This window comes from Perca flavescens, chromosome 22 (assembly GCF_004354835.1).
Source record: "Perca flavescens isolate YP-PL-M2 chromosome 22, PFLA_1.0, whole genome shotgun sequence".
In the NCBI taxonomy this organism is placed as follows: Eukaryota; Metazoa; Chordata; class Actinopteri; order Perciformes; family Percidae; genus Perca; species Perca flavescens.
The window spans coordinates 14,052,217-14,077,396 of NC_041352.1; the positions used below are offsets into that span (position 1 = coordinate 14,052,217).

Here is a 25,180-nt window from a genome sequence, read left to right on the forward strand (position 1 = left end):
ATGTTGCTCCCATCCTGTTCCTCGCTCATTTTCAAGTTGTGGTCGACAACTAGCGGGCCTACTTTGTTTGTTTGATTAATTGATCAACAAGATGTCAAAATGTAACGTTACCTGAAAACAGCGTGTAGTTTCTTTTTAGCATCTCACATCACACTTTCAGTCACTATGACCACTAGTTCGGTCAGAAACATTGTTCCAAAACATGAACAATAACATCGCTGTCAACGGGCTTATCTGCTACGTAATGTTAGCTACCAACCGTTACCTTGAAACCATCCAGCAAATAGTTGGATGTGATCTGACTGGTGAGGGAGAGGCATAGTTCTGTATGCTTTCTTGATGTTAAAGTATGCTACATGGTCTAGTGTGTTCTTCCCTCTAATAGCACAATCTACATGCTGGAAAAAGCTGGAGAGTACAGACTTTAAAGGCCGGGACACAGGGCCGATAATCGGCCGTTGCACAGTCTGGCGAGGTCAGTGACTCAAGTCTGTTCGGTGTGTCCCGTGCTGTCATCCGTCTGAGGGGCTGTCGGCCTTCATTTTGGCCCGACCTGACATGTTCAGTCGGAGGCAGGGCAGTCGGGACTCACCCGGAAATGGCGAGCGGAATGAGCGTGACTAGTGTCTCGGGGACCCAACTGATCATTTCGACTGGCTTTTCTGTCGACGGTCGGCCGTCTGGTGTGTGTGTCTCGGCTTTAAGGACGCCTTGTAAAAGTCCCCTGCTACAATATGTATCCCCTCTGGGTGAATGCACTGCAGTTTGTTTACTATGGTTAGCAGTGAGCCAAACTGACCTGCCAAAGCGCATTCGACCTTTGCTGGACCCATTCATAATGAGTCAGCCGTCACTCTCTGTGTAGCATACCCAGACAGCTAGCAATCTAAATCATCAATGGTTGATATTGAAATTTCAATGCAAAATAAATGTTGAATCACCATTACCATATCGATGAAACCTGACGTTATAGCCTATGTTCAGTCCATCGCACTCCCCCTCTCTTCCTCTGTCTCTCTATGTCTTTCGGTCGTTTTAAAATTTTTTTTTTAAAGATTTCGGCCTTTATTTTGATAGGAAAGCTGAAGACATGAAAGAGGAGAGAGAGGGGGGAATGACATGTAGGAAAGGGGCCACAGGTCGGAGTCGAACCTCTATATTTACCAACTGAGCTATCCGGGTGTCCTCTCTCTTTTAATCAGTCTGTTATTGTTGTTGAAAACAAGTGAAGGAGCTTTCTCAGAGATATATATATATAGCCCACTTTGTAAAAAAAATACAGAGCTATATATCGTGTATCGCCAGGAAAAATGTGGGTGCACCTAAATTTTGTGCTGGTGCACCTAAATAAAAAAAATTAGGCGCACCGGTGCAACCAAGGCAAAAAGCTTGTCTGGAGCCCTGCTCTTCAATAAAACAAAAGTATTTCTTATCCTATAACTCGATGGAATAATCGGTAGAATACTCGATTGCTAAAATAATCGATAGCTGCAGCCCTAAACGAAATGTAATGTTTATACTTTGTAATTTAATTTTAATAACGTTACGGCGTGACTGGTGTCAGGGCCCGGGAATTAACCAAGAGCATTAATAAAGCTCAAGAAATAATTAGGAAAATCTTCCAAGCACTGATATAACTTTAGATTATTTAATATTTTCGGAATGTTAGAAAATACTGTTATAACGTTAAGGTTACCTCCAGACCCTTGCAGCAAGCGGTGTCTCCCCTCCCCCACCCCCATGTGCCACGTAATGTTAGCTAAGGTTAGCAACAGCCTCGTCTGTAATGGTAGCTAATGACCTGAATATGACCGCTTACCGGGTAGCAGCAGACATAACCAGCATGTTCAATATAGACACGGAATTTATCAAACCCACTAACGTTAGCTAAGTTTATGTTTAAAGTTACCATGCTAACATTAACGTTAGCTGACTAACATTAATGTTACTTAACGCTAGCTAGCAGGGAAGGTGCAGTGTAGCATCAAGCACACGATTAAATAAAAAAATTAACCTGTGATTAATGCAAAGCCAATTTTGCAGTACTATATTCAAACAAAATAACGTTACTCACCTTTATGATTTAATGGTAAAGGTTCTCGACGAAATGTTATATATGTCAATAGTGATTGCATGTCCAACATATCCGAAATGTGGATGAAAACCCCTGCAGAACTGCTCAGGAAAACCTGTTCTTAGCGTGAAGCATGCGCAGAGTACTCGACCTAGCCTCAACTTGAGTCCACAATTTCAAAGTTGCACCACCATACATTTTGCATTGGATTGAGACCAACTTATCACAATACACTTAATACAGTAAGTTGAAGTAACTACTTTAACAAAGTTTACAATGCCATTAAGTATTTTCTCTTCAGTTTAATTGAAAGTCAAAGTAAGATGAGCAATTTCAAGTTCTCAGCTTTGGTTCCTCTAGTGGAAAGGACATTTCTTCAGAAAAAGACACTTTTCAGCGTTATCGTGTAAAAGATGAAAAATATCAAATTTTCTTCTCCTGAATACAGTATTAAGCATCCAGACACATTAACTAAAAATTACTGTGAGGCACACAGCAGTATCGTGTTTAGTGCTTAATGTATTTCTGCCAGTCAAATGTTATCATATTACATGAGCTTGCCTTCTTCGCTGCAAAAACATCAGGAGAGTCATTTGGTCACAAGGGGCAGCGTCCTGTCTGCATTAGAGACTGACTGGGTAAAAGCTCGCTCACCACACTATTTAAAGCCCTATTGCAGTGGTGAGGAGAACACCCAGATTTCTCAGCTCATCACACAAATACAGTAAGTACATCATGTCTTCAACTTTGTCTTTAATGTTTGAACTCTACTGCTTATTAATCAAAAACTATAAGGAGTAAATGAAAATATGAGGGATATTTTGGATGCTGACAAATGTTTTCATTGTGAACAATGTGTTTAAGTTTAGCTTTAGCTGGTGTTTCACTTAAAATGTAAATTTTACTAAATATATTGGCAGTTGGATTAGAATCAGTTATTGTGCAGTTGAGTTTGAGTGACATCCAACAAGTGTCCACATTGAGCACAGCGGCAAACTTCCTTTTTTAAATAAAAGTTCATCATTTATTTATCAAGTCAAGTTATACAATCACTCTGGTTTTCATATTTCATGATCATAATCTAGTAGTCCAGTGTGACTCTTTATCATAGTTCTTTTTCTGCAGAAATCTATTTTTAAGAATCCATTTTTATCAAACCAACTGGTCTCCATATTCTAAGGTAATTAAGTTGTAGTGTTTTTTATGATTAAACATCTATCCCATATGTGTCACAATTACTGATGTATAATGTTACATATAAACAATGCAAGAGTAAACTGTAAAAGCAAATCCGTTGCATGCAAGGATGTCATTGTTAAAAACAATTATATCTGCGTTAGGAATTGTGTTTACCAGTGGCCATTAGTGCACTTCCTGTACACTTGGCGGCTACTAACAGATGAGTGGCAAACTCGGTTACAAAAAAAAAAAAATCACACTTATTTACCGCTGCTGCTCGGAAACAATGGGGAGGATGACATACTGTGGGTCATTATCAAATAAGAAGAAAATGAGGCAGCATTGTGCGGGTTTTACTGTAATATGAAGCTCTATCTCAACCACAGAGGAGGTGAAGTGAGGTAATAATGGTGCCTCGAGACATTCATTGTGAGTCTTCATACTTTACATTGTGGTCAAGACTTAAGATCAAAGTATAGGCAGCACTAAAATATTGATGGATTATAATGGAAACATTTTATCTGACAGAAACACTTTGCAGTATCTTACCTAATACAAACATGGGTGAATTACATTGTATTGCATTGTGGGATGCAGAAATACTACATCTGTAACATATTTATCAATAGTCTATACGTGTACCTTTGTTGCTCATAATGTGTGTGAATCCCCTTAAGCAAAGACCACATGTTTAATCAACAGCTACACTTCTACTTTATGATTATTTTTCTTTATTTACTGATCAGATATTACTAATCTGCAGAGCTGCCTGAGAAGTGAATTGATCGCCACGGTGACCACAGCTCACAGAGGTTAGAGTTAATTATTGATCTCTCTTCTGGAGAGAGTCGTTCTGCTTACCTTAAAGGAGCCAGTAAAGGCCCCGTTAGAACCTTCATCCAGGTGAACATACCCGTGCAATATTGCTTAAATGTTTGAACACAGATGTCAGTGAAAGAAATGTACTGTAAATCAAGTGAGCAATGGAAACATTATATAATAAATCAATATACACAACACAATATAATTTCCATCCACACAGGGTAAAACTTATTTGCCTTTTTGAAATAACTCTGATCAGTCATAGTATACACGAAAGGAATGCTGTGAGGATTCTCCATAGTAATTTGTTCACCAAAAATATCATTTGTTGTTTGGCCTTTTGATTTGGCTGAGGGCCTCGTACGATACAATTACAAGGTCTCTCTCAATCTTGCTTGCCCAGGATCACCCAAGGACACCTGGGACTTACTCAAACAAGCTGCCCCCAAGCTGCGAAGAACATAATTGCTTTCTTCAACAGAAGGGCTTCAACCTCCAAACACTCGGCGGATCTGAATGCCCTTCCGGGTAAAGACAAAGTCATCTGTGCCCATATCCCCTCATGGCGAGAGGAGCCTATGGCTTAAGGCATTATCTGCCCTCTCGGTCACACAACACTCTATGTTCCTCTAGAGCAGGCTTTATATACTCAGCTATTGAAAATGTGGTAGATTGGCTTTCTATTTCAGCATTTTGCTGTTGTCTGTAAACAGATATGTAAATCCATGTTGTGTGTATATGGTTATGCCTAGACACGTGTCATTGCCATCACCCTTCATGCCTGCATTGAGTGTCAGTTGAGTGATGAACTTCAGCAGGGAGGTGACGCGACAGACCAGTTGTTACACATATGTGATAGAGGATGAGGATCCAGCCCTGGCAAGGCTACATGTATTCAAGGTGAGTAAACAAATAAAAAAATGTATATAGAAAGAAACTATTTTATGTAGTAAGTGGACAAATGGATGGAAAAATCAACAAATATGATCCCATAAAGGTCTACAATGAAGCATTTTCAGACATGGTTTCTCTCTTTTACAATATAAGTAATATAAGTTTTTTATGTAACAGCCCATCAGTAATCCCAACCTTGTGTAACCTCAAATAAAGTCCTTGTGAAGAGCTGAATAGAGACCGACTGGCAACTCAAGTGTTTCGTAATAATGTTATGCAAGTTGCAGTATTTAGGCTGGCCTAACAATTGAAGAAATGGGCATTATGTCATACTTGAATTATTGCAACAGAAACAAGACACTGATAGCTGTTAATTCATATTAGTATTAATAAGTATGCATTCTCACTATCATGTAATCTGTGGTGAAATCAGAGACAGACTAATGGAAAAGTCTACATGGATAATTGGCTCTTCTCTTATCTTCACTCTCCTTCTATTGTATACATTACATTGTTCTACATTCTTCATTACCGTCTAGTTGGCTGAGAAGGGTGACCTGGCTCTCCTGGAGAACCTGGTGAGCAAGAGCCCAGAGGTCCTGAGTGAGAAAGATGAATGTGGAGCAAGTCCCCTTCATCACGCCGCCGCAGGGGACCACATCAACCTCATCCAATTCATCACCACTGTCAGAGACTCACAGGGTAAGCATGCATCTGTCATCGATCATAAGTTGCACTCCAGCACAGGTAAAATATGTGTATCATGAGTCACCATCATTCTTTAAGTTACTATATAAAGCAGTATGTTTGATAGTTACATGACAGAGTACTGTGTCAGGTAATAGTTTTATCTACACAAATCCTTATGTATTGACATTTGTGTTTTTGCATGTGCTCATTCAGATCTGAACAGCTGTGATGACCAGGGCAATGTGCCCCTACACTGGGCAGCGGAGAGGAACAAGGCAGAGAGCTGCAGGGCTCTTTTGGACCTGGGGGCCAACCCCAACATCCTCAACATGGCCCTCATGTCCCCTCTGCACCTGGCTGTCAGCCACGGACACAACAACCTGGTGGAGGTGAGGAAGCCAAAAATGCCGGGCTGACATAATAATTTATATGAAGTGGGTGTACTCCGGTGATTTTATGTTTTCTCATTGATAACAAGGTCATTTTAAGATAAGTAAATATGCATGGTACATTTACACAACTTGAAGCATGTATTTTAATGACATGGAAGTGCTTTTTTTAAAGATAATATACATTTAAAATAACAATATTTACAACATAATATCAAATAAATATAATACAAAAAAATATGTTATTAAAGTGTCTGTTTTTTTAAATTATTCACAGTATAACATATATTGAGAGTTGGGGGGAGGTTATCGCAATTAGTTTTTCTCAGTGGGAGGGTTTAAAGTAAAGGTTAATAACACTAGGGGGTGTTTTTTTATGAAATAAAATTAAATCTACCACCCCTCCCCACCCCAATAGTTTTCATATAGTCCATAATGTAGTGGACTGAACTATTTTTTCGAACTATAGATCCAGTTTGCCAACAGGAAGTCTTATGTAAAAATGTGTTTCATCATCTCGACTCAACAACAGCAACGGCCTGTTCACCCTGCTGCCGTCTGGCAAACAATACAGGAGTATCCGCTGCCGTACCACAACACTACAGAACAGCTTCTTTCCTCAGGCTGTGAGACTCCTCAACTCCACATCCTCCACACTGCACCATAAAAAATTTTTTTATTTTATTTTAGACAATCACATTACATCTTTTATAGCATAAGAACATGTCACTTAGAGCAGCCCCTGCACTCTAAAGTCAACTGACAACTATTTACGTATCTGAAAAAACCGGACTCAACCTGACTCAACCGTCTACTTGGAAAGACCTTGTCCTGTCGTCCCCATAGCATCTGGCTGCTGTCCACAAACTGACACAGCTGTGGTACAGTGTGGGGTATAGAGAGTTGAGGACAGAAGCAGGATGGAGCTCACTGTTACGTTTTTATCTCTGCCCCCTGCAGCTGCTGCTGTCATACAGTGCTACAGACTGCAATTTACAGGGAGACCTTGGGAACACCCCCGTGATGCTTGCCTGCTCCATCAATAACTGCGAGGCTCTCAGCACATTGGTACGTGATGCATTCAAACTCATGTATTTGTTCTGTTGCACTGTCTTCCCGCACCACCTGGTAAAGGATAATTGACCATCTGCACAGAACAGATTATGAGCTGTTCTTTATATTGACTGCCAGCCCTCTGCGGCTTTGTCTCTGACAAAGAATTGTCTCTTGTTTGTATTTCACTCTATCCATTCTCTGTCTATCTGTCAAAGTTAAAGCATGGAGCACGGCTCTGCCAACAGAACAAGCTGGGCCATTTCCCCATACACGCAGCCGCCTTCGCAGGTGCAAAGAAAGCCATGGAAGTGATCCTGACGGCCGGTATGACAAAAAGATTCATCGGTCATCAAAAATTTTAAGTGCTGACAATAATGAAAAAGTTTTTACAAGGCCAAACAGCACATTAAACTGATAGATAAGAAGAGAGTTCACCTCAGTCCCAAAAGACATTCAGCTGAATGTGCTCCTTTGTGCAAGCCAGATGCCATACACTGACTGTGGGATGTCTGCTTGACAAATCTTGTGTTGTTGGAAAAAGTCAGAGCACAAAATATTTATATTTCTGGGATTGCTCAGCAAGGGAATGAATGGGTATTCAAATTCTTGTGACAGTCCACCATGAATGGACACAATTACTCATAACTTCCTTCCACTGAAACTAAAAAAGAAAAGTATAAAACGTAATCTAGTTCTAATTACCTTCCGATTACCTTCCGGTGATTTCGATACCCAGCTTGGCAGAGATACTGTAAAAACTAATAAGCTTATACCAACAAGCATCAACTAAGAAATCTTCATTATGAGCCTCATATATATTCAGTGCATCATTCACAATTGAAATCATTGATTTAATTATCTGCTTGCAGGAGAGAAGTTAGGCCACCAAACTGAAGTTCACATCAACTATTCAGACAAGTCCAAGAGCAGTCCCCTCCATCTGGCTGTACGTGGCGGGAATATTGAGGCCATCAGCCTTTGTCTTGCTACTGGGGCCAAAGTTGACCAGCAACAGGTACAGACATCACAACACAAAAACCAACAACAAATAACATGTAAAACATGCTTTTCATAATCATTCGATTTGACTGTCAAGAAGGGCAGTCGTTAATTTGGTTGTCAACACTGTTTTTCCTAGCACTCTGCATCACAGAGTCATATTAACATCTGGTAGCTGCCGATTATATTTGCTTTCCATCTGTCCACTGCATGCTTTTTGCCAGATTTGCATTGTGTTTTTAGATTTCATTTGCCTACACCTGTAAAGCATTTCTCTGTCTCTGTACTGTTAGAGCATGTCCGTCTTATCATGCTCATCTGGGAGTGATCGTTATGTTTTGCTCCGGGGTAGTGGCCGGAGCTACAGCAGGAATAGGGAGTACAGTAATAGCTTCAGTTGGCTAAATTGATACAAATTACCTCCACTTACACTGTGGAGCTGAGTGGAGCGATCACTGGCCTCCTCCTGCCAGTCCTGGTTCTCTCATTAAAGACTTGTGTTACAGCCCCCAGTGTTCAGCCAGTAAGTCTGGGAGATACTTTGCTAATGTTACACCGGGGAAGTGTACAATATTTTTGTGTGTGTAAGTGAGTACATGCATACTAATTCTTGTGTGTGTTTTTCACGTTCTGCTCTTTCTAACTCAGTATGTCACAGTGTCTCTGTACGGAGCAGACATACAGTAATTGTGTTTGCAGGGCTTGTGAATATTCATTATACTTATTCATAATTCATCACTCATAATGAAACCATGTTTGTTGCTGTCCAGAATGACAGGTCCACACCGCTTCATTTGGCATGCACCCAGGGTGCTACTGAGGTAGTCAAACTGATGCTGTCCTCCTTTGACCAAGTGGAAGACATCATCAACCTAACTGATGGGGCCTGTCAGACCCCTCTACACAGGTGAGCTTAACATTGCCAGCCATTTGCACATTTTACTTTTATTTTGATGATGTTTTTTATAAGACAATGACTTGGAATAGTTAATTGCTTTCTTGTGGACGGCACTTGTGGACAACTGAGTCTGGAGACTTGTCATTATTGTGATGTTGCCAGGCAACCAATGTCAAACTTGGCACATAAAAGCACAAATTGTTGTGTCATTTTGTTTTTTTGTACATAACAAAGAAGATATAACTTGTTAATCAGTGAGCTTTAGAAGTGTTTTTGTGATTTTTGTTACCTTTGGTCCGAGCCAGGCTAGCTGTTTCCCCCTGTCTCCAGTCTTTATGCTAAGCTAAACTAGCCAGCTGCTCACATATTTGATGAGACTTGATCAGTTAAATTATTCATAGATGAGCCCCTTTTAAAATGTACACCACTGCGTTTATTTAGATGTGTAATATTCGTTGTAACTACATTAACCGCTTGTTCATGCTGTGTACAGATCAATCCTGCATAATATCAACACTATAACACCATGACAAACAAGGGGAGCACAGATATGAAACCCTTGGGTATGGCTGGTGGACTAATGAGCTTTAATTGGGGACAAAAATAATGACATGAATGCATAATAAAAATGTGCTTCCCTCACTGATTTATCTAAGAGGCTATTTTTTGTGTTGGCACAGTCAGCAGCAGAGTAACACCTTATACAAGAACAGGGGAAGGGGGATAGATCTTTGTGAAAATGAACGTAGAATGTCTGCAGAATACCAGGAATAAGTTCTTAAAGGTCCCATAACATGGTGCTCTTTGGATGTTTTGACCTTAGTGGTCCCCTAATACTGCATCTGAAGTCTCTTTCCCGAAATTCCGCCTTGGTGCAGAATTACAGCCACTAGAGCCAGTCCCACAATGAGCTTTCCTTAGTATGTGCCATTTATGTGTCTGTAGCTATTGAGGAGGAGAGGGGGGGGCAAGGTGGATGTTGGGGGTGTGGCCTTGACCAACTGCCACTTTTCTCGTTTGAAAGCCATGATGTCTCTCTCTCATGGGTGGGCTAAATTCTGTGGGCGGGCAAAGCAGAGAAAGGGGAGGTAACCTTGCTCCTTATGACCTCATAAGGAGCAAGATTCCAGATTGGCCCATTTGAGCTTTCATTTTCTCAAAGGCAGAGCAGGATACCCAGGGCTTGGTTTACACCTATCGCCATTTCAGGCCACTGGGGGACCATAGGCAGTCTGGGGGAACGCATATTAATGTTAAAAAAACTCATAAAGTGAAATTTTCATGTCATTGACGTAAGCCTTTACGCGATACAAGATGTACTGAAAAGAAATCTGGTTTTTACATCATGCTCTGACAAGGCAGAATTAGAATAATTATCCTCATTTGACATCTGACAATAGGCCTATTGGTAAAACCTTAACTCATAAAGCCATGTGTTGTGTGGCTGGTTTACAACAACGGTGTTTACTTTTCCAGGGCTACAATATTTGACCACACAGACCTGGCAGAGTACCTCATTTCATTGGTAAATAACACACACACACACACACACACACACACACACACACACACACACACACACACAAAGACACATGAGCACACCCAACAGCTGTTACGCACAGGACATTCCCAACATTAACATCAGTGACTGCATGTTATTAATCTCCTGCATGCACAAAATTGTATTAAGGACAGCAAAACGGCATGTTTAGCTTTTTTCCTTTTTTTTGTAGTTTAAATTAAAGGGCAAATCAACAACTTTTCCAATCTTTGCTGAGGGCTGTCTTCACTGCTCCTTGGATTCTTTTTAGTGATTGGGTCATTCTGCCATTTTGCTTTATTTGCAATTTTAAACACACCTCTTGAAACATGTTACAGGTGCTACCCATTGCTTGTAGACCATCTGTTGCACTTCATAGGCCATTTTAACAGAAATGTGCTGCCAGGAAAAAGCTGGGGTCCAAGTGTATATCCTGTCAACTCATTCTGTAAGCAAACACTGCAAACAGGAGAAAAAAACGTGTACACACTGAGTATGTTTGTCTTTGAAATCATGTAACAGTCTACAATAATGGACTTAACTTGGCACCAAAGACCAGCTATGGCTTTAAGATTTTGGCTTGGTGTTTGATTTTTTAAAATGTGAAAAAACAACAACTAACAAATCAGGCCATGACAGAGATAACTCTTATTAAGTTACTTAAAGCGTAACTCTCGCCAAAATGCAACCAAGGGTCTTTTTGTGAATTTACCCAAGTCAAACTTTAGTTTAAAAGCATAATTAGGACGGAAACATTTTTAAGATTTCCTGTATTCTCATTTTCGTTCAAATGGCCTTTTGGGCACTACTATGAGCGCATCAAAATCGCTATTTTTAAAACACTAATAAGGCTCGACACAACATGAAACTTTGCTCAAAGTATCACCAGGGGCTCTACATCAACTCGAGCATTGAGAACATTGTTTGTGTACACAGAGTTTACTAAAAAGCAAGGTTTTGAAAAACTCACCTTAGCTGTTGGGTTTTCCGGTCGCCGCCATCTTGCCAGTCAAAAAGAGTCGATCTCCGAATGCAACGTAACAGGGAGGAGAGTAAAGACGGAAAACTCCTAAAGCTTAGTACCATATAAATGCACGGATTATTTGTTGTTTTGTTGTTAGTGAAAAACAATATTGACATTGTAGTAGAAAAAGGAGCCTCATATAAGAATGACATTTCCTCCTATTCCTCCATTCGCATTCGCATATTGACCCGTTTTGACTGGCAAGATGGCAGCAAGTGGAAAAACCAACAGCTAGTGAGCTAGTCATGGGTTTTTTTTTTTTTTTCGGAATCTGTAAAGGCTCTGACACACCAACCCGATTAATCATCCGTCGGATAGTCTGGCGAGGTCGGTGACTCAAGTCTGTTCGGTGCGTTCCATGCTGTCATCAGTCGGAGGAGCCGTTGGCATCCATTTTGGCCGATTTGACTTGTTGACTAAATGACCAATCAGATTGGTCAAGAGTGCTAGCCCTTGACTAGCGAATCAGTGCTTCTTCCACCATAAGAAGCCCGAGAGCTGATGCCAGTATCTTCTTATCATTAGCCTTCGTATTTTCTTCCGTTCAGCAAGTAATGACAACGATCCTTCTTGACTGCTATCAACACTCTCTGATGAAAACAACTGACGACAGCGTGCTCTGTGTTTACTAGGTCTAGAGAGATGTTCCGTCATTTATGGTTTTCATTTTTTGGCCGACAATTACAGATTAGCGCCGCCTGCTGTTATGGAGACGTCTTACGTCTCGTGCACGCGCAGAACGTACTCTCAAGTCGCCGTCGCTTCGGTGTGTTCTGAGCATTGACTGTGTAAATATTAATGGACAACGCATCCAGGTTGGCGAAGTGCTGAAAATGTGGAAGTGCCTTAAACCTGAATTCTATCTGAATCCCAGCAGGGGGAGACACGTGCGGTTGCAAAAGGAGGTCGGTTTCTGTAGAAGTCTACGAGAAATTGACCCACTTCTTTATTACCTCAGTAAACATTTTCATAATGAGTTTATGGTCTCAATCGCTAGTTTTAAGTCTTCTGCAACCATAATGATGTTAATTTTTTTAATTATGGTCTTGTTGATTTTAAAATCGTCGATAAAGCAGGAGGTGTTTTAGGGCGTGGCTATGATGTGATTGCCAGTGAAAGTGTGTAACGTAATGTGGCTCTTCCCTCACTCCTCCCTCTCGTCTAAAATCGCCACATCCACAACCAGGATGGCTGCGCCCGTAACGGCAAACTCAACGACTCATAGCTGATCTCCACAGACCAATGGGTGACGTCACACATGCTCTGTTCATTAATATTAACAGTCTATGGTTCCGAGGCACTTTTTTGAGAGACAGGAGCCGACTGATCAGTCCAACTGCCTTTTCTGCCAACGGTCGGCCGTCGGGTTGGTGTGTCAGAGCCTTAACTCTGATTAATAACTGATATAGTTAACGCTAGCTAATAATAAGCTTACGTTAGAGCAGACAAACTTTCTTGACACCTTTGCGCTTGTATTTTTCCCATGCCTTGTTATGGTTGCTAAGCTTAAACATCTTCAAGAAATCTAAAATGTATGTTAATTCCATTAAATTATCTGTGAACTGTGCATATGCCAGACTACACATCTCACATTACACATCTGATCTGACTTTATGAGAAACCTAGGGAGCTTTTTCTGTTTTGTAAAATATCACCCTCCTCCTGGTTTAACAGTGCACAATGCTCTCTCAATGCAAACTTCACTTCGGTTGAACAAACATGTGAAATGCAAATTTTCTCATGGTCTCTTTTGTTTGCAATAATTGCTGCAATGCATGTTCAAATTAATGTGGTAATTAATTAGGTGATTTTAAGGTTTTAGAACATTCTCTCCTTAGGGTGCAGACCTTAACAGCATTGATTGTAAAGGAAACAGTCCCTTGCTGCTGGCTGCGAGTTGTGGAGCATGGAGAACTGTGACTCTGCTGCTGTCAAAAGGTGAGCTTATTTACTATACTTAACCACCAGCAAGGCTCACATTATTTGTAAAATGCCTGATAAGGCATGTTGTGCACACTCATGTTTATGTCTTTTAGGGGCAAATGTAAATGTGAAAGACAGAAGCGGTTGCAACTTTCTTCACCTGACCATTCTCCAGCCCAAGGGTCTGAAAAATCTCCCAGAAGAAGTACTGCAGGTTGGCTACCCTCAATCAATGAGTCTGTTTGTGACAAGTACACTGTATGCTGCTTGGACAAATATATCATTAAGATTGGAATTTAATTACTGCAATGTCCTTGAACAATTTGCCTTGAGCCTGCATTCAAGGCCGGCTGATGAAGTTCATTATACTCTCACTAAGCCAGATGATCCTTTAAAACACTGTAAGCTTTACCTAAAGCTACAATGATGCCTTCAAAAGGAGCCACAGAGGAAGGCTGGAATATTTACATTTGATAGTTGTTTACAGACAGTGTATAAATGGGATCTCTCTGTATCTGTGTTTACATATTATTACACTACATTATTATTTGTATAATCTGATATGTATGCGTGTATTCATGTATGTGTATATGGTTGAAGTTATATAATATGTGCCCTTAGTGCTTCATGACTGCCACCGCATACCTACGTTTTTTGCATTTGTGCTTTGTTTAATACAGATATTAACATACATTATAATGTGTGATTATATACATGTTTTTATAATGTGTCTAACTTTAGAGTGGTGCTGTGAAGGCGCTGCTGAGCTGTGAGGATAATGAGGGCTGCACCCCACTCCACTACGCGTGCAGACTGGGCATTCATGACTCAGTGAAGAACATGCTGGGCCTCTCGGGGCAGGTCGGCCTCTCATGCAAGTCGAAGGACAAGAAGTCTGCACTGCACTTTGCTGCTCAGTGAGTTCGATTGGTCCCCGAGAGCATGACTTTCCATAACATCAAACTAAGCAGTTCTGATTTGACCAGATTTTTACTCAAAGTTGCTCCAAATTTGCAAATTTGATCAAAGAAGTGCTAGAAATGTCATTGCCTTTAACATTAACCAGTGTGGGATGCAGTGTATAAACTCTGTTCCTTTTGTATTGTTTCTGTTATGTTATATTAAGGCTACAGTACAACATTCAATTAGCAGACTCTGGAGCAATTACTTTCTAATTACTTTTTAAAAAAACAAGTTTTTGTTGGGGAATAGCTTTTTATTACCGTAGGAAGAAAAGGTAGCTACACATCTTCCTTGTCTTAAAATCCCAGTAGTTACTCTGTAACAAGTGTCATGTATTGATCAATGATACCACAAGAGTATAAAACATTCATAAAAAATGGCTCTTCAGAGGACTTTGACTTACGATCTTCCTAAAGCCAAGACTTTTATCTCTGTAATTGAACAGCGGTGGTCAGATGAAAAATGAACAATGTGCCTACACTTAAAACTGTCTCCTCACTGCTCAGTTATTTTAATCAATTTCTGTGCTCAAAAGCCTTTTGATGATTAATTGCCATGACATACCGTCACAGGAATAGAATTCAATTAGCGATGCATGTGTAAATAAATGTCATTAGTAGTGTGAAATGAGCAGACATTTAACATTATTATTATTGATTTTTTTTTGTATCATGGTCACCTATTTCATTAAAGCTAAAGAGCAAATGAAGGCCACGCTATGATATCATACTTTACCTATTATGGATACCTCATTCGCTTTCGCCACCGGTCCCACTGCACCGACACAAAGTGCTGCTGACCTTCTTAAAAGGTTCAGAGACAAAGAAAGATCATACTGTAGCAAGCCAATATGTTACTTCTATTTATGTCCTCTCGCAAACCACAGCAGCATTAGTCATTAACACGTCCAAAGATTTTTTTAACCTATATTTTACCTACAGGTTGATGCCCTGTAACAGCAATCTTAAAGTGTCTTTAAGCAAAATATGCAATCGCCAAGATGAACTGGGCTGTTACTGGCCCGGACCTCTGTGCTGTGGGCCTCGCACAGAAAGCATTTTTATTTCAGAGATCAACAGATCATAGCAGTGAAAACCTACTGCTTCTCCTTATCCCTCTCTTCTTTAAGGTATGGGCGCTTAAATACATGTCAGCGATTACTGGAGACCATCACAGACTCTCGTCTGCTAAATGAAGGTGACGAGCGAGGCCTGACACCGCTCCATTTGGCTTCAAAAGAGGGGCATACCAAGGTGGTACAGCTGTTGCTGCGCAAAGGAGCTCTCTTTCACAGGTAGGGTTGCAACAGCATGAGATTCTCATGGTACGATAAACATCTAAGAATATAAGTAGTATAATAGTAAAGTAAATATAAGTAGTATAAGTAGTAGTATTATTATTAGTAGTAGTATTATCAGTTACTTAAAGGAATGATAGGAGAAGGTTTATCTTCCTTTTTGAAAATAAAAAATACCATTTTCAATACCATAGATAAGCAAATGTACATGGGATGATAACCGTCAATGTTCATACCACGGTATACAGTGAAACCGGTATATCGCTGCGACCCTGTTCACATGTAATCACGTGTATACAGAGGAAAACATGCACAAAGATGATAAAATACATATAGCGTAAATGCAAAAGCATGGTGTACTATGCTATCTACTGTTTAGCTATCCATACAAACCTTCAGTTACCAATTCCAGTTAGTTAGTTTGGCATGTCGTGTTCATAGCGATTTCAAAAGTCAAAACTTCAGCAACACTTGTAGTATAAAGAACAAGACTGTTGTAAATTATGGTTTATTTTATTTGATTAAGACAATGCACATTAATCAACATTTCTGTAAATGCGCCAGTGTTAGCCAGTTGGCTAATTTTCAAATGTAGTCCTAGTTACATGCATGTCTTTATTACAATAAAGTATATGTATAAATAATTTTGTTGCTTGGAGCTTTGACCTCTTCAGACTTTTTATCTTCTCCATCCCCCTTTAGAAGTAAGCAAAGTTGTGCCAGAAATCCTTACTCTGCTTCTTGTTTACAGTGATTACAAGGGTTGGACTTGTCTGCATTATGCTGCATCTGCAGGATACACACAAACTATGGACATTCTCCTGTCAGCCAATCTCAAATTACTGGATAAAACAGATGAGGATGGGGTATGAATTAATATTGTTTCAAAAGGTTCAACTTTATCCACATCGGTAATTCATTTTCCACTTATTTGTGATGACAATATTGAGGCTTATATTTGCAGTTTGTTTGTAAAAAATAAATAAATCTGTATATCCAGTTGTTTTCCAAACATCGCCACACTAAAGACTACAAGTAGCAGCGAATACATCAGAAATCACTGTTCTATGATAAATGCAGAGTACTGTCTCCTGTTATGTACCAGAACACTGCACTCCACATCGCAGCAAGAGAGGGACATGTGGCTGCAGTCAGGCTCCTGCTGGCTCGGGGTGCAGAGCTCACCTTAAACAAGAATGACACGTCATTCCTCCATGAAGCGCTGCAAAATGGGAGAAAAGATGTGGTCAATAATGTAATTGATAGTCACAGGTTTGTTAATAACACAAGTGCTTTGATGAGAAAAAAAGTAAAAGGCTTAGCAAAACTACTTTTATTCTACAGGTGTTTTATGTGCTGCATTTTTCTTTCAAATTATTTCTGAGAACTACCACTGGGTAGCACCAAAGTTCAAAAGTCTTAAATTCTACACATTGTTGTGACTTTAAGATTGATTTGTGTTTTTCTTCTTCCAGATCTGCTGAGGCTTTGAGCCTGTTTACACCCGGTTCTGGCCAGCGAAGTCCCATACTAGACATGATTGAGTTTCTGCCTGAGACCTACAAGGTTTGCCATTGGCAAAGAAAAAAAAAGTCCTCATAACTTGTCTCTTTCTGCAATTTGCTGTTGGTTCTAGTTGATCATATTTTGTAAGAACATGTAAAGCCCTTGGATTCTCTGTCACTGTGTTTTTCTACTTTCTTCCACAGCACCTATTGGACCGCTGTGTGAGGGAATCTGATGATGATCACAACAGTCCTGACTATCATGTAACCCACATACAAGTATATTGTATAAAGCATATGCCAGGCAAAAAAAAAAATGATTGAAACAATTGTTCATGTTTTGTAGATTGAATACAATTTCTCGTGGCTCCAAGCTCCCCTTGAATCGAGGAAGTTAACTGACAAGACCTTGAGGGTTCAGCCACTAGCTGCACTCAACGTAAGCAACTTTTATTCTTTCTCAAATATATTGTTGGTGCAGCAGAATCCAAATAATCTACTCCCCCATGACTGATAAGTAGTAAAGTTCAGTTAAAGTCACGCATTGTCCTCTGATGAGTTTCACCTTTATGTAAGTAAGTAAGTAAGTAAGTAAGTAATTTATTTGATATAGCACCTTTCACAGACAGAGTCACAAAGTGCTTCACACAAACGGTGTGTGTATCCACGGGCTCACATTTTGCACATATAGGATCATCCTTAAAGGGTCAGCCAGTTCATCCATAAGGGACAATGGTGACTTTTTTCTCAGTGGCAACTGAGCTTTGTGGCTTTGTCAGGTTTCTTTAGATTTTCATTCCTCTGGCTGCCTTAAAAAGTTACAAAAGAACATATTCCTTCTGCCGTTGTGTAGAGCAACAGGCTAGTAAACTTTAAGTGGAGCAGTTAATGTTGGACGTGTTACCTAGTTTGGTGGGAAACATACTAACAAATCTGGCTAGGATGCTATGAGTCAACTTGACGAAGGGCGAGGGCTAGTGCCCGCTGCCGACTGTGGTTCAGTCTTTGTCCTCGACCCCGATGACAAACCAGATGGGAATGAGCTGTAAGGTCAGGCTGCTGCTCCCCCCATGTTATTGCTACCATGTGGTGGGTATACATGTTATGAACAAGCTGAAAATCAAGGAAATGTGGTCCTTAGTGGTCAACACCTCTTGTCATGCATTGCTGTTGACTTTGAGCAGTGGATGTATCAGGGGAAGAGGAAGCAGGGCCACAATGTCAACTCCTCATTTACTGATCGCTAGTGACAGGTGATTTGGTTTTCTTCAAGTTGGAGGTGTAAGCAATTAACCTACCAAAAGTTCCATTGTGCTCATATGCATGTAAATTCATGATGTGATATTGAATATTCTAATTTCGTAATGAATTCAAAATGGGTTAAATCAGCAGGAAAATGTTCACATATACGTATGCTTTGGTGACTGGCAAAGTCTAACAGGACTCAGTTGACCATCTCTGTCAGATCATTGAACTAAAGGTCACTTCTTTCAATACACAGATGAATTGTAATATTGAATGTATTACAAAACCACAAACTCATGTACCACCAGATGTGAAAAAACACTCACACTGCTGATGTCATCCTACATTATGCCTAAGGGAGATCAAATAATAGCAATAATAATCAATAACAAACTTTTAAATCTTTTAGGCTTTAGCTGTCAGTGCTGTTTTTTTTCTCCATTAACAGCGAGCTTACTCTTTCTGCAGGCGATGGTGAAGTACAACCGCATTGAACTCCTCAACCACCCTGTTTGCAAAAAGTACCTAGCAATGAAGTGGTGAGTATTTGTGATTTAACCCCCAGAGAGTGACATTTCTCACTCTGATATGTTAAGACTACTGATCATATTGCGAGAAACATTATTTGTTTTTGCATTATTTACTTTGAATGTCATTATTCCAGTGGTAAAGCCTTCTTTGTTGTAATCTACAGGTTTGCATACGGGAGCACGGCTCATGTGCTCAACATGTTTATGTACCTGATGGGTCTGCTGCCCCTGACTCACCTGATAGTGACTCTGAGGCCCACTCTGAACACCACTGACACGGGCGAGCACAGTATCATGACGGTGCCCACATCTTTCATACAGGTACTATTGACCATGATGTGTTGGCATATTTTATGTTCCAATATGTATCAACATTTGTCATTATGATGCAATCTCCCTAGATAACGTAAATCTCACTATCCTTCATTTTTCAGCAAAGTCTGTTCTTGTCCTTCTGTATGGTGATGGTCTTGATCCTGAACTTCTACTGCATAGCGAAGGAATTGGTGCAGATATCACAACAGGTACTGTTACACGAGAGCTCACATGATGCATCTGCTCATAAATCTGTTCAGCACCAGGTCTGCGTGGACACACTAGCAATCAGCTGTGATGGATGAGCACGATCACTGAATGACCACATCCAGAATGTCACCTCCACACTTTACCTTCCTCATTTTTGATTCTAACTATAAGAAACACTTCCACATTGCATGCTCAGTAATATACAGTTAAAGTGTTGTTTGCATGGTTGTTTAAGTGAAATAATGTGCAAGTGCGGAACATTTGGGTGAGAGTACATCAGGGAGGCAGCTATGCTGAATGACATGTTGTCATATATCTGCAAGGTTGTTGGTCTGTCTGATTATTTTGTGTTTTTGTTGATTTTTTTTTTTTCCTTGTCACAAAAAGCGCTGGAATTACTTCAAGGATTATTCCAACCAGAGTGACTGGTTTTCAGCAGTCTTCTCTCTTCTGTTCATCATTCCCACCATGCTCAATGTAGAGGGTTCTTTACAATGGCAAGCAGGGGCGTTGGCAGTTTTAAGCTCCTGGATTGGATTTCTCCTTTATCTCCAAAGGTTCTTTTCACTCTGACTTAATAGTGCCATTTCAACATAAGGTCTTTTTTATGATGTAGAGAGGCCACTAACTTTTATAATCTCCTGTTTCTCCAGGTTTGAGGGCATAGGCATCTATGTTGTGATGTTTTGGGAGATCATGAGGACACTGGTCCGTATTGTGATGCTGTTTGTGTACCTGATGTTAGCCTTCAGTTTGGCGTTCCATGCTCTAATGCTTAACCAGGTAGGAGACAAAAACAAATAAGTTTATTTCCCAAAATTTTAAACTGATGTTTCTTTAAACTGACGTTGGCATTAGACAAAAGGCCACAAAATCATCTTCTGCGGAGTATGAATATCACTAGCAAATATTATGGTGATGAGGCCAGTAGTTGACAAGATATCCTAAGAGTTTGAGCTACTGACATCACCATCTGTATGCTTCACTGTAATGGGATAAACAAATTTGTTAGACATGTATTGTCCCCAGCACATCACTTTGTCATGCACGGTTTGTGTTTGGCATACACTTAATGCATGCTGTGTGCTGCATTATACTGCCCTGTTAAATAATTGTTAAAGAACAGATTTGGGGCATTTGGACATCAATATCAAGCTAATGCATGTTTTATTATAATGGATTATTTGACACCTATTTTGCTACAGTGTTAAATATGACAGATAAAGCTGGTATTATTTTTTACCCTTAGAAAGAGTTTGACACCGTGCCGCTCTCAGTGATACAAACCTTTGTGATGATGGTCGGGGAACTCAACTACCAAAACAACTTCCTGGACACTTATCTGAAGAATGAGCTTCCTTTTGGTATCCTGACTTATATCATTTTTGTGACCTTTGTTCTGCTCATGCCAATACTGCTGGTGAACCTGATGGTAAGTATGCTCTGACAGCCTGTCCTTTTGCATCCACTCCTTATGGACATTTACTTCTCACATAAAAGCTACTAAATAACAGGTTCTTATTTGTTTTTGGCTGTGTTGTAGATTGGTTTAGCAGTTGGAGATATTGCTGAAGTACAAAGAAATGCTGCCCTAAAAAGAATAGGCATGCAGGTATGTATGTAATGTATGGACATAGCTTGTATTTTCCTGCTTGTTCTGTGCTTGACCATTCTGTCATCTGACAAATAACCACAAGCACAGTAGATGAGGCTGTGGTCTTTTGTCCTTGAGGCCTTTTTACAAGTAGACTTAGAACATGTTTAATAAAATTAGATTTCAATATAAGCACAGCCTGTACAGTTAAGGCAACATTATTGTGTGAAAAGGCTAATGTGACTTAAGAATACAAGTAATTACACTGGTTTAGGTTACCGTAAGAATGTGTAACCTTTGTCAAACAGAGCTAGTCAATAAGAGGTTGCTCTTCAAAGTTGCACCTCTGACTGACTATCTGAATTTCTGGCCGCAGATTGAGCTCCACACCGCTCTGGAAGACAAGCTGCCTTATTGGTTCATGAAACGAGTGGACAAACCCTCCCTCACCATCTACCCCAATCGACACTGCTCCAGGGTATGCTTAAGACTTGCTTAAAAACAGATATTGTACAACAGGGGTCATCAACTACATTTTTCTATAGGGGCGGGATTTTTCTAAGCGGACACTGTGGGGGCTAGACTTTATGTGTGAGTGTGAACAAACGATAATAATAACTAGATAGGCTACTTAACTAAAAAATGCTCTCAGATCTCCGCCAAGGAGGCAGTTCACTGAGGAGTGATGGTCAAAATCTGTGTATAAGGAAACGTCATTGCAGTGGAGATGGATACGCTCTAAGAATGTCACTCTCAAAGAGCCTGCACTGTTATCCCGAATTAGTTGACTTTACTAGAAATTTGCGTAGGAACCCGTTGCCTTAAACCGTCTTAAGTTTTTACACAAGGTGAACAGGTCAAATTGTATTAACGCAGCACGGTATGTTGATGCAGTAGACAAATCACGTTTATATTAGTAGTCATTACTAAAAATCATTTGTAATCATCAGTTCCACAAAACTCTTTTTGTATTTCTCAGCATGGCTATATTTAGAAACTGGTGTCGTCCAGTGACTTTTGTGCGCTTAAAATCAAGTGAAGATAATGACGTCTTCTGAAGAGTCCATCATGTTTTTTAATCCTCCGTGTCCTTCATGGCTACTAGCAACTGCGTGGAGGAGGGGTGTGGGTGGTGCGCGATCACGGAAGGCCTGTATCATGTGGATGCGCCGACCGCTTTCAGTTTTGTTGTCATTACTTAGAATTCCTCATGGGGGAGACAGAAACTATGCACTATAGCTTTAAACATGCAAACAAACATAAATATAAAACACTAGGGTACTTACCACTACCAAAGAAATAATTTGTTCACATAAATGTAATTTATTTTCCTTTATGGCAGTATGACTTTAAGAATAATGTAGTCAATGCATTTGTTCCATAACAGCAATAATAAGAAATCAATACATAAATGACCCCGCCCCTCCCATACAAACACTTATCCTTAGTTATCTCTGCCTAACATGATCTGTGTACTGCATACTTAAGCTGATTATTACAAACCACTAATGTGATTTAGTGATGAATATGGTTTTCAACAAAACATAAAAGAATAAGTAGTGACCACGAAAAAGTTTAACTAAATCTGGGTTGACAGTGGGAAGCGAAAAGTTGACGTGGAAAACCGCAGCTTTAATGAAGAATGGACTTATAAGTTTGCATTCATATTGCCAACTTTCAGTTACGCTAAACATGACCCATTCATGAGCAGCTTGTATTATTTATTTATTGTTTATATCTACTTGTATTTCTATCTCAATTGTTTTAGGGGCTTCTTCCAAATATAAAGATAAAAGTGCTACAATGCTAAATACCAGAACGCATTTCTTTCTTCTTCACATTTTCTAAATTCATTATTATTGCCGGGCTGGAAGCTTCGACGGGCTGTATGTGGCCCCCAGAGGCATCCAGTTGATGATCGCTGCTGTGCAACATATTGATTTGTCTTTGTAACTTATGTCAGTTCCTTTTTTTAATCCTTTCCACTTTTTGTTGACAGAACTATATAAAGCAATTATTCACAGGTGAGGAGGAGACAAATGATGCCTGGAATCGTCTGCAGGTCAAATCACAGAACTGCACCGTGATAGAGAATGAGCTCAAAAAGCAGAAGCGCAGGTAAAGCACTCAAGGGGTACACAACATGATAATCACATGAGAGTCAGCTTCCTATTCCCTGGAATAGTAAAACTATGCTTGCGACTGAGATTATGGAATTGTTTGTAATAATAACAATGAACTACCATAAGTAATGCAACAACTACATCAAGCCATTTACAGTAATAGTAGTTTTTGATGCATGAGCGGCCCCTAGTGGTTACAGCAATTAAAGACTGTGACCACTGACTATTCCTGTCTATTGTAAACACATGGAAAAAGACGGATTATAAATCTACTCAAGTGTTGATGAGGACTGTCTTTGAGCAACACAAACTAATGTTTTCCTCCTCAGGTTGAAAGAGGTGTCAAGCATGATGGAGAAGCAACACAACCTCCTGAAGCTCATCATCCAGAAGATGGAGATCTCCTCAGAGGCGGATGAGTACGACGGCCCTGTGAACATCAGAGGCAACATGTGGCCGAGTTTAACTCAGGTTAAGCCGAAAGGACTCGGCGTGTCGCGTTGGGTCCCACTGTTGAAGGCCATTGAGTCAAAAAAAAAGTGAAGAGGATAAGACAAATAAAACATCTTAACATACAGCAGGAACAACCATATAATTTGACAAAGTGAATTATCACTACATTGTTATTAATTGTAGCTTTAAATGGCATCATTATGTGACTACTGCACAATGCAATTCATTATATTAAGATTTACCACTCAAGTCCACTTATTGTATATTGCAACAGTTAATTTAATTACGTGTTCTGTTGTGTGGTTTAATACTGATACTGTGCATGATATTACAGTACTGTATTCTAAATGTTTTCATTGTAGGCTGAAACACTAAGTTACACTCATGACACACTGATAAACAAATGTTTGAAGTCCTTTTTGTGGTGTGTATATAGTGTTGCCATACTTCTCTTACGCACATGAATATTAATTGTATGTTATTGTAATTTCGACAAGGAAAAACTATCTATACCAATATATCATTTTTTGCAGAAAGCATAGATAGATAGAAAGATAGATAGATAGATTCATTCATTCATTCATTCATTCATTCATTCATTCATTCATAGTTGGATTTAGGGATTATATTCCTCAATTGGATTTTGGATTGTGAGTGAATTTCTGAACTCTTTGTAGCGTTGTTTGACAATTTCTGGGCTGGGCGTTAATGGGTTTAATGCATGACAACATAATAAAAAAATACTTCCAAAACTTCACAGTGGTTGATGGATTATTGCCTCTGATTTGTGCACTGCCTTCTTCACTGGTGTCACACACCAGCTTAATGCTTCAGTGGGGATCATGGGAATCATAGGAGGGTTGGGAGAGAAACAGAGAGAGGCCTCTGACATCATGAGCTTGCACCTGTCCCTCGGCTTCTCCAGCACAGGGCCCCGATACAGGTCAAGACCCCTGAAAGTCTCTGCTGATAGACAAATGCTAGCTCCCCCTTTAACTCAAGTTTTAAGTGATATTTATTACTGTTGGCCTTGAATTTAATTATTCCCAGGGCAAATACAATAACCATGTAACCATCAATTACACTGATGTTTTAGACAATATTTTCTGCTTTTACATGAGAAACTATATCTACAGAATGACTAATCAGCACGCTTGTTTTTTTTTTTTCCAACCTGACAGTGAATGAAGCAGCAAGTTGAGATATGTGTCACATAGCCAATACCTTTTTTGTGTTATGACAGCTTATCAAATGAGGAGTAAATCCACCAGCAGAATCCCTTAGTTTGCACCTTCAAGTGTGTCAGTCAGACGGACGGACGCAGTGACGGGATGAGATGGCAGCCTGCCTGAAGCTCTGACTGTCTCAGCAGCTCAAGTGGAACTTAATATCTCAACCTCATGACACATCCAAGGATACATACAAGGATAAGTTAAATATCCCTCCAAGGTCCAGCT

The 25,180-nt window shown here is 39.9% G+C and overlaps 1 protein-coding gene across 1 annotated transcript; it reads left to right on the top strand.

The window, feature by feature from the left end:
- The first annotated feature begins 2,251 nt into the window (after positions 1–2,251).
- On the top strand, positions 2,252–24,433 carry trpa1b (transient receptor potential cation channel, subfamily A, member 1b). Its single transcript, XM_028569621.1, has 30 exons — positions 2,252–2,316; positions 2,659–2,798; positions 4,479–4,603; positions 4,828–4,975; positions 5,509–5,671; positions 5,873–6,048; positions 7,009–7,116; positions 7,320–7,428; positions 7,974–8,119; positions 8,874–9,010; positions 10,478–10,526; positions 13,404–13,503; positions 13,602–13,702; positions 14,230–14,405; positions 15,581–15,745; positions 16,500–16,614; positions 16,854–17,020; positions 17,224–17,314; positions 17,458–17,517; positions 17,600–17,692; positions 18,967–19,037; positions 19,193–19,349; positions 19,463–19,552; positions 19,941–20,110; positions 20,207–20,336; positions 20,803–20,985; positions 21,097–21,165; positions 21,524–21,625; positions 23,147–23,265; positions 23,600–24,433. Exons 4-30 carry the CDS (start codon positions 4,880–4,882, stop codon positions 23,811–23,813), a joined length of 3,357 nt encoding a protein of 1,118 aa, XP_028425422.1. The 5' UTR covers positions 2,252–2,316; positions 2,659–2,798; positions 4,479–4,603; positions 4,828–4,879; the 3' UTR covers positions 23,814–24,433.
- The last annotated feature ends 747 nt before the right edge of the window (positions 24,434–25,180 follow it).

What these genes read in the sequence shown, in the direction of transcription:
- trpa1b (XM_028569621.1), top strand. Translation starts at nt 4,880, where the DNA reads ATGAACTTCAGCAGGGAGGTGACGCGACAGACCAGTTGTTACACATAT. An exon ending in GCACTGCACTTTGCTGCTCA is followed by an intron (nt 14,406 to 15,580) that starts GTGAGTTCGATT and finishes CTCTTCTTTAAG; the next exon opens with GTATGGGCGCTTAAATACAT. An exon ending in AAAGGAGCTCTCTTTCACAG is followed by an intron (nt 15,746 to 16,499) that starts GTAGGGTTGCAA and finishes TCTTGTTTACAG; the next exon opens with TGATTACAAGGGTTGGACTT.